Source organism: Hydra vulgaris, chromosome 15 (assembly GCF_038396675.1).
Source record: "Hydra vulgaris chromosome 15, alternate assembly HydraT2T_AEP".
Taxonomy (NCBI): Eukaryota; Metazoa; Cnidaria; class Hydrozoa; order Anthoathecata; family Hydridae; genus Hydra; species Hydra vulgaris.
Window position 1 is genome coordinate 25,562,727 of NC_088934.1, and position 14,510 is coordinate 25,577,236.

At 26.8% G+C, this 14,510-nt stretch overlaps 1 protein-coding gene across 3 annotated transcripts in view; it reads right to left on the reverse strand.

Annotated features, from left to right (window-relative positions):
• LOC101239697 (GATOR2 complex protein WDR59) overlaps positions 1–14,510 on the reverse strand; it is a 214,285-nt gene that overhangs the window by 47,358 nt on the left and 152,417 nt on the right. For all 3 annotated transcript variants that reach the window (XM_065819078.1, XM_065819080.1, XM_065819079.1), the window contains one exon: positions 1,408–1,608. In XM_065819078.1, the coding sequence (XP_065675150.1) occupies positions 1,408–1,608 (201 nt within the window). The remainder of the gene's footprint in view (positions 1–1,407; positions 1,609–14,510) is intronic.

The window sequence follows — 14,510 nt, forward strand, 5'->3', positions numbered from 1 at the left end:
CTGAAACTCTGCAAGCTAACCACTCGGCTACACAGGCATTTTGTCTGACAATAATTTTAAAAATATTTTACATGCAAAAGACTTTATGAACAAAAATAAATATTATAGATCAAAACTAAGGAAATGTTGGCACAATTTTCGAATGAAAGTAAAACTGTAAAACTTGATATATGTTTTAACATTGATTGAAGTTTAAATAAGTTAGATACTTGCATACACTTTCATTCACATTTTCTTGTAAAAAAAGGTGAAGTGACTCTTTGTCGCCATTACAACTGTTGCAAAGGCAGCAAAGAGTTGTCAAACACACTCGAAAAACCGTCAAACACATTCGAAAAAGCACTACTATTACTACTTTTAAGTTCAGCATTGTCATATAGATTATAAAAATATTTTATCATTTTAATAAATTTATCTTAAAATAATATTCCATAAATATGGATAATTGGTTGAAAAAGAAAGCTAAATGTGTAGATGCAAAAGATTTTGCTAATGTGGGAAGCAGTAAAAAAATTTATATTATAGTTTGTAATACATTCACACTATAATGTAAATTTTAGCCACCAAAGTACCATTTATGTAATGGTACTTTGGTGGCTAAAAGCTAAAAACCATCAAAATTGTTGAGGCATTTTAACATCAAACGTGCTTATTCAACAAAATCTGTAGAATATTCATGAAATTTAAGGTATAAAATCAAAGCAAACGTTTGTTTGAAAATTATGTCTTTTATCAGGAAAAATATCTTATCATAAATATACAATTGGGAAAAAACTTGTTTTACCTACTGCAGTACAAACTATAGAAACTATTCATGAAAAAAAGTATGTAGATGAATTGCAGAAAATTCCTCTCTCTAATGAGTTACTAGAAGGATTTCAGATATTAGCTGTGATCAGTTTCAGCTGAAAGAATTAACATGAATTGACATACAAGTTTAGCTCAATTACTTATTTATGTTCAATACAGCCACTGCTTCAATATACATTTGCTGTTTTGTTGGCTAATAAAAAATGTTATACAACAAGCAAAGACATTATTTAATAGTTTTTATTGATACTAAAAATAAATATGCTATTAATCAAATTTATAACTGTTTTAGCGTTACTAAAAAAAGTAACAGCTTCTGAATGTAAATGAATTTCAGTCCTTTCCTCTTCCTTATGAGATGTTTTACACACATCCATTCTTTGGATTTTTTATTTTAATTTACTAAAATTTAAATTCCTATTTTACTAAAATTTAAAATTTAATTTTAAAATAAAATATTCACAATTAAATTCATAGAAAAACAACATTGTAAAAAATAAAATATTCACAATCAAATTCATAGGAAAACAACATTGTAAAAAATAATACATAACTTTTATTATTGATTTTATTATTTTAAATTTTAAAAAAACTTACAAAGAATTTATAAGCATTCTACCCATTGGATTACATGCCCATGGCGGACCAAAAGCAGCATTTAGATCATCTTTAAGTATTGGATCAGGAGACATGACTTTGGAAAGAAGTAACCACATTTGAACAAGATCTTGACGATGAATAGATTCTGCCTGCTTTGCATTTTGTAAACAAAGATTTGAAGGACAGTCGCCTGATAATCTATATCATAATTTTCACAGGTCAAAAAACACTTAAAAAAAGTTCTTATAAAAATTTAAACAGTAAAAATTATTAAATATAATTTCTGCTGTATAAATGCTACAATAAATAAAAAACTAAAAAAAAAGATCTTCACTTCAAAAATTAAAAAAAAAATTAAAAGTAAATGAATATGAAAATTTATAAAAAATATCGCAGTTTGACTGCAATTGACAGTTGACTACAATTAATAAATATTGGAAATAAAAGCACAAAAACCATATTTTATGTTGAGATATGTATGTGAATATGTGTGTATGTACAAATATATAATATATATATATATATATATAATATATATAAAAAATATATAAATATATATATATATATATATATAAATATAAAAATATAAATGCATAAATATAAATATTTATACATAAATATAAATATATATACATATATATTTATATATATATATATATATATATATATATATATATATATATATATATATATATATATATATATATATATATATATATGTATGTATTTATATTTAAATATATATATATAAATATATATGTATATATATATATATATGCATGTATATATTTATACATATATATATATGCAATAGCTACTCATAATAAGTTCTGCTTGCAAGAAATAAAGTGGGAAAACATAAAAACAATTAAAGTGGAAACAAAAAAGTTTCATCGAAAAGTGCGTGAAGCTCTTGAAATACAGAGGTAACAATGTTCACCTCATATAATAGTGGAAACAATTTAGATAACAAGCAGTTTGTTAAAACTAAATTTCGGACGCCATTTTTTACACTTTTACGTAAACAAGATTGAAGCCATTCAACTGCTAATGTCAGTTAATTTTAAGCTGTTTTTAACATCATATATATATAATATATATATATATATATATATATATATATATATATATATATATATATATATATATATATATATATATATACATACATACATACAACCCTTGGAATTAGGAAAATTGAGGTCGGCAATAACTTGCCAAACTCAATCTTTTAGGTCGGCATCAGGTCAGCAAAAAAAATTTGATACAAAGGTCTTACCATAAAACATCGAAACATTTTTAGGTCGGCAGTAAGGTCAGCATTGCCAAATGCCGACCCTAATTCTGAGGGTTGTACATATATATATATATATATATATATATATATATATATATATATATATATATATATATATATATATATATATATATATATATATATATATATATATATATATATATATATATATATATATATATATATATATATATATATATATATATATATATATATATATATATATATATATATATATATATATATATATATATATATATATATATATATATATATATATATATATATATATATATATATATATATATATATATATATATATATATATATATATATATATATATATATATATATATATATATATATATATATATATATATATATATATATATATATATATATATATATATATATATATATATATATATATATATATATATATATATATATATATATATATATATATATATATATATATATATATATATATATATATATATATATATATATATATATATATATATATATATATATATATATATATATATATATATATATATATATATATATATATATATATATATATATATATATATATATATATATATATATATATATATATATATATATATATATATATATATATATATATATATATATATATATATATATATATATATATATATATATATATATATATATATATATATATATATATATATATATTATATATATATATATATATATATATATATATATATATATATATATATATATATATATATATATATATATATATATATATATATATATATATATATATATATATATATATATATATATATATATATATATATATATATATATATATATATATATATATATATATATATATATATATATATATATATTATATATATATATATATATATATATATATATATATATATATATATATATATATATATATATATATATATATATATATATATATATATATATATATATATATATATATATATATATATATATATATATATATATATATATATATATAAGAACTGGTTCTCTTTTTAAATTTAATGTTTAGTCATGCAATTTTGAATCTCAAAAAATTTAATTTAGAATACTTGGCTTCAGCACACTGAAAAAAATTTTGTATTTACATTGCTGATATTATTACTCATGTTATCTTAAAAATTTTTAAATAAAATCACCAACTTAAAGTATCTTTATTTTGATTACCGTCAGGTCAATATCTGATCTTAAATAACAATAACCTATTTATTATTATAAAAATGGGTTAATTTTGTAAAAATATATTGATGACTCAGTTCGATATTTTTTTGTTTATGTAAGCTAAATTCTGACCACAAGTAACAACTTTAAAAATATTTTATTAACCACATAACAGAAAAAATATTGGAACATGTACAATGCTGTAGAAATAAACCTAAAATTATAAACAAGTTATATGTAAGTTAACAAAGCTAATTGGTACATAAAAAACATTGTTAGAGTCAGAACTACTGACTTTAGGTGATGTTATAAGATATAATCTCTTTATTAAAATATTATTATTTACCATAAAATTATTTTACCATTAATTTACCATAAAATTGTTCATAACAACTGCCTAAACAAGACATAAAATTTTACCCATAAATTATAAAATAACTTATTTTTAACTTGGGAAATTTTCCAGAAAATTTCCCGAGTTAAAAATAACTTATTTTAATCTGGAAAATAAAATCTGGAAAATTTCTGCGAAATTTTCAACCCTTACTAAAAAGTGAACTTATTTGCACAGCACTAAAAGTGCTATGCAAATAAGTTCAGTTGATAAAATAGAAGCATTAGGGCAAAAACAGTATTGGGTCAAATCATTATATTTCAACCAATTTAAAGAAAACTTTGTGGGGCACCATCTCTGGTTTTCCTGATTTTTACATATTGTTATGTGCATCATGTTGATAGGTTAAATTTGAAATTTCAGACTTCCAAGTACAACGGTTCGGAAATTATAACCTTACAAACATGACACAGTGGCCCCCCTCGATTTACAAATGGTCAAAACAGACTACTTTAGAGCTGTATAACTTTTTTCTCACTTTCAACTAGTGTCTCATTTTTTCTAGAACTATTTTCTGGATAGTTCTCTCTTTAAAAAAGTGGTTTTTATTAACTTGTGTTAAATTAGAAAAAAATTATGACCTCCTCAACTTTGGAAAAAATCATAAAATTGCTAAAATATGCCAAAATGAAACTAACTGTAGCATTATTCTGTTCATCCACAAGTCTTTACAGATAGCTTTTCTGATTAGCTACTGCTGTCTGCAATAAACAGGAAAAATATAGGCAGCTTGTTGCAGTTTAGAGCTTAAATATATCTAAAAGCAAAATGTCCACTTGCCTAAAAAGTCCAATTTTCAGCCATTTTGAGATGCTTGTAAATTTTTCTAACACTTTGTTTTGATCTAAGATTAACAGCATATAAGACCATAAAACATAACTATCTGAAAATGCAAGCATTATAAACTTGTCAAATCCACTCCAAAAATGCCAGCATTTTTAAATCACCCTATTTTTCAATCATCAACGGTTGTATGTGTTACTAGAAACCAGTGTCCCTCTAATCTGCCAACTGGCCTATGTAAAGGGTGCAATTAATTGTAAGTCATTTCCTAATAAAAGGAAAGATATGGTTGGTTGTCCTCTCCTTGATCTGGTCTTCATAGTAGATAGGGGCACAAATAAAGGGGGCAGTATTTTTTTAGAGACCTTCATTATGGTTCAAATAAATGTCTCTAAATTAATTTAGATATTTAGGTACTTAATACCTAAATATCTAAATTAATTTCAAAATGAAACCATTATTTCTTTAAATTCTATTTTATTATAGGTAATCAGTGGTGTTTATGTGGTCTGGACCCCTCCCCCCCCCCTCCCACTCACTAAGGTGAAGGGGGAGAAAGGGAGGGGGTTTGGGGTGGCACCAATCAAAGGGGGAAGAAGGGCAACCAACTTACAAAGGTATAAGCATTCATTTTCTAGCATGAAACATGCATAATGCGTTTTCTAATGAATATACAGTTAAAGCCATTAGATCTTTATTGCATTTTTTCATGCTTTTACCATAAGATTCAAATTTTCATAGTAACTATCAAAAATGTGTGCGAGATTTTCCAGCAAATATACAATGTAATGGTCTTAAAAGGGAATTAACAAAAGTTAATAATATTACTAAAAGTTAATTGAATTTGATTGGTGCCACCCCAAACCCCCTCCCTTTCTCCCCCTTCACCTTAGTGAGTGGGAGGGGGGGGGGGAGGGGTCCAGACCACATAAACACCACTGATTACCTATAATAAAATAGAATTTAAAGAAATAATGGTTTCATTTTGAAATTAATTTAGATATTTAGGTATTAAGTACCTAAATATCTAAATTAATTTAGAGACATTTATTTGAACCATAATGAAGGTCTCTAAAAAAATACTGCCCCCTTTATTTGTGCCCCTATCTACTATGAAGACCAGATCAAGGAGAGGACAACCAACCATATCTTTCCTTTTATTAGGAAATGACTTACAATTAATTGCACCCTTTACATAGGCCAGTTGGCAGATTAGAGGGACACTGGTTTCTAGTAACACATACAACCGTTGATGATTAAAAAATAGGGTGATTTAAAAATGCTGGCATTTTTGGAGTGGATTTGACAAGTTTATAATGCTTGCATTTTCAGATAGTTATGTTTTATGGTCTTATATGCTGTTAATCTTAGATCAAAACAAAGTGTTAGAAAAATTTACAAGCATCTCAAAATGGCTGAAAATTGGACTTTTTAGGCAAGTGGACATTTTGCTTTTAGATATATTTAAGCTCTAAACTGCAACAAGCTGCCTATATTTTTCCTGTTTATTGCAGACAGCAGTAGCTAATCAGAAAAGCTATCTGTAAAGACTTGTGGATGAACAGAATAATGCTGCAGTTAGTTTCATTTTGGCACATTTTAGCAATTTTATGATTTTTTCCAAAGTTGAGGAGGTCATAATTTTTTTCTAATTTAACACAAGTTAATAAAAACCACTTTTTTAAAGAGAAAACTATCCAGAAAATAGTTCTAGAAAAAATGAGACACTAGTTGAAAGTGAGAAAAAAGTTATACAGCTCTAAAGTAGTCTGTTTTGACCATTTGTAAATCGAGGGGGCCACTGTGTCATGTTTGTAAGGTTATAATTTCCGAACCGTTGTACTTGGAAGTCTGAAATTTCAAATTTAACCTATCTACATGATGCCCATAACAATATGTAAAAATTAGGAAAATCAGATATGGTGAGCCACAGGGCATTGGTTGAAATATAATGATTTGACCCTATTATTAAAGTAAGCAGAATAAAGCAAAGAGAGTTACAATTGAGATACAGTATTCTGATGAATTATCTCAAAATGATATGGAGTTAGAGTCAGATAATTTTGAAAATGAATATGAAGACAATAATTATTCACCAAATAAACTAACAATCTCTAACCTAAATACTTTAAATATAAATCATATTTCTTTGTCAACCTTAAGATTTAGTATAAATAATAAAGCATCAATAGGCATTGCAACAATAGACACATTAAATGCAACAATAGACACATGCAACATTAAATGCAACAATAGACACATGCAACATTAAAAGTAACCAAGCATTTTTAAAGGATTAAAAGTAACCAAGGATACAGGTGTTTTAAAGATAACATTACCGATACAAGTCTTATTCTGGATCATGAAAAAATTGATAGATCAAAGGTATACAAAATCTTTGATGGTAGAAAAGAGCTTTTAAAAACATGTGGTGAGGATGATCAGGGAGATCAAGAAGATCATTACTCTGGTGGAAAATATTTATTTCACATTGTAAATAGCTCAGAGGAGAAATAAAGTTGAACATCTGCTGAATATATTGCTAAAAAGTTGTTCAGCAATATGTAATCTTCCAATCATATAGTTATATGATTGGATAACAACACATGGGGTTGAAATCAATTAGTTGCAATTGGAGCAGACTCAACCTACCTTAATACAGGTTTTCTCTTTATTTAATGTAATATGATATAATAGAAAGCTGTAGTAGTTCGAAAACTACAAGTGAAATTAGTATTAATTTCACTTTGACAGCATAAGCATTTTTTAGTTTTTCTAGGTAAATTAAATTATAAATTAAAAATCATATAGCTCTAGATATTTATCAATTTTTCATCAAATTTTAATAACAAAATCAGGTAGTTTGTTCCACATTGATGAAACTCTATTGGTTAAGAATTGATGGCGAATATTTCAGCTTTAACAATTTCTCTTCTGATTTTGAAATTATGGCTCCTTGTGTTGAGCTGATGTGATTTTTTAAAAATCATAGCGAGCAGAAATGCAAAGGCAGATGCACATTTTTTTAGTACTATTGATTTTACTATGTCTGGTCCAGGAGATTTATATTAATTTAACTGAAAAAGTTTTTCTTTGAATAATTTAACAGTTATTATAATATCTATTATTGCTTCACATGAGAAAGACAAAAGTAATTTTTTAGTATCAGTAAATTATTAGTATTCTTCCTGATAAAGACTGATTTAAATTAAAAACATTCATAATGTTAAATATTTGGTTAGTTTCTTTAATTATTTCATTTTTAAACATATTTAACTTTTGATTTAAATTTAAATAGTGACTCATTACAAATAGCCAAAACCCAACCATACTCAAATTTGTAAAAACACCAATAATTTTTTGATGATATGATATAAAATGTGTAGGTCTACTGTACAGTATAAATAATAATAGATTGTTAAGATACGCACTAAATCTTTAATTTTTTGTGTGATTCAGGAAGATCTATTGGCATTATAAGCTCTAGTTTGTTGTGGTATAAAAGATTCTTTGATATTCGTGTAAATTGATAAAAATTTATTATACATTTTGTCTGCAGTTAAATTTTTAAAATCCATTGTCCAGTTCATTCCTTCAAAATTATTTTAGAATAGCTTCCATTATGATATTTCCATTATTATGATATTTCATGTTTTATTTTTACTTTTACTCAATTTCCATATTAATCATAAGTTTGGCAAAGATAAGGTGAATGCATTAATTCAAATACATTGTTAGGTTTACTGGTGAATATTAAATCTAAAGTACTTATAGGCATAATATTATCGTTAAAGAAGTTGCATCACCAACATGTTGATAAAATGAAGTTTTATTTACAGTATAAGCGAATTCTTTGTTGAGATCATTATCACTTGTTCAAATGTTTTCAACTAAACCATTGGACTATCTAATTTTAAGGTAATTAAAGTCTCCTATCAACAACAAACATGTATATATTTTATTATTAATTTCAATTTTAGCATTTTTTTAATGCATCATTTAATTGTTTATTTAAAATCTAAGGGGTACAATGCATCCTATTATTATTTTCTTCTTATTTTACTATAGTTACCCATTATCTCAAGATTTTGTTTAATATTTGGAAACGTCACTTCATATTGCACAAAATATGAAGTGACATAAAACAATAGGTTGGAAGGGTCAAGTCATTCAATATTTAGAGAAAAGATTAGGATTAAAACTGAAAAAATATTTAGGATTCGAAAAAATTAGGTTTTTAAAATTACTTAATATTCAGATAGTAACCAGCAAAATTAAAGGGTCCCTAGACGTTACATACCTTATATTACTACCTCCACCCGTTACAATGTATATACTCTCAATGCTTTTTATTGATGATGTTATTCCATTCAAAAAATTTATGTCTGTAAATTTTAACAAACTTTAACAGTACTTTCTCTATTTACTTAAATTGTATTTCTCAATAAAAAAAGTAATTTAGCAGAATCCACAGGAATTAAGAATAGTGAAAAGCAGAAATAAACTATTATATTTTAAATTATATACATACAAGAGAATTTTAGAAGAATTTTACATTAAATTATATACATACTTTAAATTATATACAAGAATAGTAAAATAGTGAAAACCAGGAAACTGCTATACTTCAAATAATATAATGGGAGCCAATTGAGAAATGTTTAAATATTTACTTTTTTTTAAATGTTCTTTCGGTCTTTTCTAACACTCAAAGTAAGGTACTAATATAATTATTATCAAACTCTATAAAAAAAACTGTGCAACCTAAGAAATAAGAAGTTCTGAGAAGTTCTACATCACCTCCCTGGTAGTACCACACTCAACTTGTGTTTCTACGTAGTAGCCTCGTTTGTCCTTTAAGGCTTGTGTTTTGAAGTTAGAGATGGAGCTTAAGAGTCAATAGAGGGTTGTAACCATAATTAAATTAATAACCTATTTGACTGTAGTGGCCCTCTTGGCCTTTAGGAGGTAAATTAAGTATTAAAAATATATATATATCTATTAGGTAAAGTGGTGCAACATTGACACATTTAAAAAATATATATTTTTTCTTATGATGTGACAAAATAACTTTGATATGAAATATTTTTACATTTTTAGAAATGATATTGTTACCATAAACTGCTAAAAAAAAGTTTAAATAGTTATGTGTATTATTGATAGATAATTGATTTTTTTAGTGGTGTGCAACCGGCGATGTCAACCTCTATATAGAGTAACATTGACATTAGTATATTTTGTATCATAAATGGTAATTTAAATTGTGAGAGGTAAACTACCACTATAGTTTTGAAAAACAAAACAGAGAAAAAAATTTGAACATATACTCTCTATTTTTAAATATATACTAGCACTCTATTTTTAAATATATACTAGCACTCTATTTTAAAATATATGCTAGCACTCTATTTTTAAATATATGCTAGCACTCTATTTTTAAATATATACTAGCACTCTATTTTTAAATATATACTAGCACTCTATTTTTAAATATATACTAACACTCTATTTTTAAATATATACTAGCACTCTATTTTTAAATATATACTAGCACTATATATTTTAAAAAATTTGAACATATACTAGCACTCTATTTTTAAATATATACTAGCACTATATATTTTAAAACGAAAAATGTATTTCATTTAAAAAAATATAGAGTTAGCACATATTTAAAAATAACAGCATCAAAAAGTTGTAAAATCAAAAATGTTATGAAATATCTTTATTTGAAATATCAATTAGCTTCAGTTTAGTAGTGACTACTAGAAGACATAAAAAGTTTGCTAATTCATGATTAAAAATTTTTTTACCTAATATTGTCAACAGATTGTCAAACTATTAAGCTTGACAACACATTAAAAGTCACACAGGCTGGTCATTTTTTGCCAAACTTCTTTGTGACAGACCTTTTGGTGCTCAATTTTTGAAACAAGATATTTTATATCTTTAGACTTTGATGTTCTGATGTTTAAAAAAACATTTAAATATCAATGTTATCTACATGTCAATGTTAGCTACATGTCAAAGTGTTTTTTTAGTTTTTTTTAAATTTATTATTTTGATAAGTATTTTAGCCACTTGAAAATTTTTTTCATCCATTTAAATCATTTTAATCTGAATATATAAACAAATAAATCTTTTTAAACGATAAGATCTTGGAAACACAATTTGTAACTGTTATGCAATATTTCTGTGGTTTTATCATGTATAAGAATTTAAATATTTTTAACAATTTGTACTGATGATTGTACTTGATATAAGGTTGATGAAACTCAGCATGAAAAAAAACGGCTAGTCAATAGTCAATAACTACCCAAAATGATTAAAATTGCTATTTTGACCTCCTAAAACGAATTCTTGCTGGTCTTGGTTGACCGGTTAAAAAATATCAGAATTTTTAAAAACAAGATTTGAAAAATAATCAGAATGTTACTTGGAAAATGCGTATATTGTATATACTAATATATATATATATATATATATATATATATATATATATATATATATATATATATATATATATATATATATATATATATATATATATATATATATATATATATATATATATATATTTGTGTGTGTGGGCAATTCCATTTCAAACTTACGTTACATGCGCAACAACTTTATCAAATATTTGCCTATTTAAACTGTAAACTAAACTTTTAGCTGCTTTGCATGAAAGCTGTTAGTCTAAATAAGAAAATATTCTAAAAAGTTTTAAATCTGGCTGAAAGAGGGCAAACTTATTGCTGAAAAAGACACTTAACTTACATTACAAGGAAAACAAAGTAAAAAAATTGCTTCAACTTTAAGGCCAGATTTCTGCGAATCAGAAAAGCTGTTTGTATTAGAAACTTTTACAAGATGTTGAGGATTCTATACCAATTTAAAATATATATAAAATTTATCAGAGGTGATCGGCTAAGGAAAATAAACTGGTTTTTTGATACCATATATTCAATTTAAATTACATCACTTATGTGACTGAGCGATTATTATTGTGGATATTTTATATCTATTGCAGCGGACAAAACAAGTGCAACTTTTTTGGTTTGTTTCATTTTCTTAAGTCTGGTCCGTGTCAACGTCACGGAAGTTTTTTAATAATTAAAGGAAGTATCCAGAAGTTTCCAGAAGCATGCAGAAGCTTCCAGAAGTTTCCAGAAGAAGCATCTAGAAGCATCCAGTAGCATCCAGAAATATCCAGAAACATCCAGACGCTTCCAGACGCATCGAAAAGAAGCATCTAGAATCTTCCAGAACATGTTCACACAGGTTCATTTTACAATATAAGAGACATGTAAATCAACATGTAATTCAGTTGATTCAAGGGTACCCTGTACAATTTTTGTACAGGGCACCCTTGAATTTTGTTTATATGCATGCATAAAAAATTCACAAAAAAAACCAGCTAAATCTGAATTAAGAGGTCCCTACCACATATATAATAGTTAAGTATCATGTGGGGTTCCGTGGCTGCATTTCACTAGTTGTTATGCTGGTGATCTCTTTCACTGCACACTATACCGCCTGCATAATTTATCAATATGATGTTACTTATTTATTGTTAAATTATCCAGAATGCATTTCACCAGCTGTCAGCCATTTGTAATCAGACACTGACAGACACTCACTCAATATAACAATAGTATTTGATGAATCTGAATTAGTGACTACTGACTCTCTCAGGGAAACTTCCGTAACAACTGACCTAGTGGATACTGGATCAAAAGTGAGTGTTTTCTTTATTTTTGCTTAAACAATAATTTGCCAAATTATATTGATTTAACAATGAATTATTATAAAACAGACAGAATGACCGATCCGCTGTGCTAAATCCATTTTAAATTGTTAATTAATATCAATTGCCTGAGTGCCATAGTATTGAACTTGACTTTACATTTATGCACATAATTGTGTATTTTATAAATTGGATTTAGACCTTGTCAGAGTTTTCATATGTCATTGTTGTTTATTTATATTGCATAACATAAATTTTGTCAGTTAGTTTTCTGAGTTCTATAAGTTTTTGTTAGAAGTTACATATAACTTGAATAATTAAATTGGATGGTAACAAATAAAATTTATTATTTTAAGGGAGATGGCCAATGCTTGCTGTAGGACTTCGAAACCAACTACAAGACGAGAAACTGAGTTGTGGCTGATAGGCCAAATGTCTGAAATTCTCAGCTCTTCAAAGTTACCGTCAAAGAAGGAAGTCATGGCACTTTTCTTTTATTACAAAGAGGCCACGAAACAGACCGTTCGTGAAGCATCACATTCAACAACTAATGTTCTTGAAGTTCTTGAAGTGTGGGCTAAAGCCCGCATCCCGACACGGATGAAGAAACACGTTGTTGAAAAAGTTGAATGTCTGTTCCATGAATATGACAAACTGAAGAAAAATAAGGAAAATAAAGCAAAGCGCTCTGAAAGTCTACTGAAGAAGGAAGAAGAATGGAAGGATGGCTTAGAGAGTCTTTTTGACATTGCTCATGCGGACGCCATGAAGATGATTAGCATGCAGGAGGACAGGGAGTTCCCGTTAGCTCAGCGTGAGGCGGGACAACGTGGTAAGATGGGAAGTGTTGACAAAGCCATGGCCAAAAGAAAAAGAGATGTTCACAGTAGAGAAGAAAACTTCAAGAGAAGAAAAGAGAGAGAAGAATAGGACAGAGTGGCCAGAGAGGAGAAAGCTATTCTTCAGAATTCCAAAAGCGAACAGGAGTCTGGTAATGATAATGAAGCATTTGGTGAGCCATCATCAAGCACAACTTAAAGAGAACTAAACATAAACGTGGCACACACAAAATACTGAATGACAAGTTAGCAGTATGTCTGGATATGGCAAAGGTCAGTGATAGTAATGCTGCACTAGTCTTAACTCCAGCACTGCAGCACCTCGGTCATGACCCAGCAGAGTTTAATATCAATCGATCCGGGTCCAGACATCATGATTTTTAAAAGGTTTCAAAGCAGTTGGGAAATCATTGACTGGTCAAACTTTCAGGCATCTAGTTCGAATGACATCGTGCACATTACCGTTTCCAGTGTTGCAAATGAAATTATTGCATTTGCTGAAAACCAACTGCAACAGTTTTAGCCTCGTGATGATTATCGCGAACTGCTAGAGCTGACAATAATGTTTCTGGGAGGCGTTCCATCTCAAGGATGCTCATTCAAAGCTCCGGCAGGACTGCATCGAGCCAGATGGATGGCCAAGGCTATTTATTCATTGAAAATATGGATGCTGAGAAGCCAGTTCAAGATGACAAAGAAAGAAGAGAAGGGAGTAGCAGACATGTGTCTTTTCACGGTGACTCTGTATGTCAAGGCCTGGTTTAGAGCGCCGTCAGCGCCATTTTCGCCTCGTGTTGATCT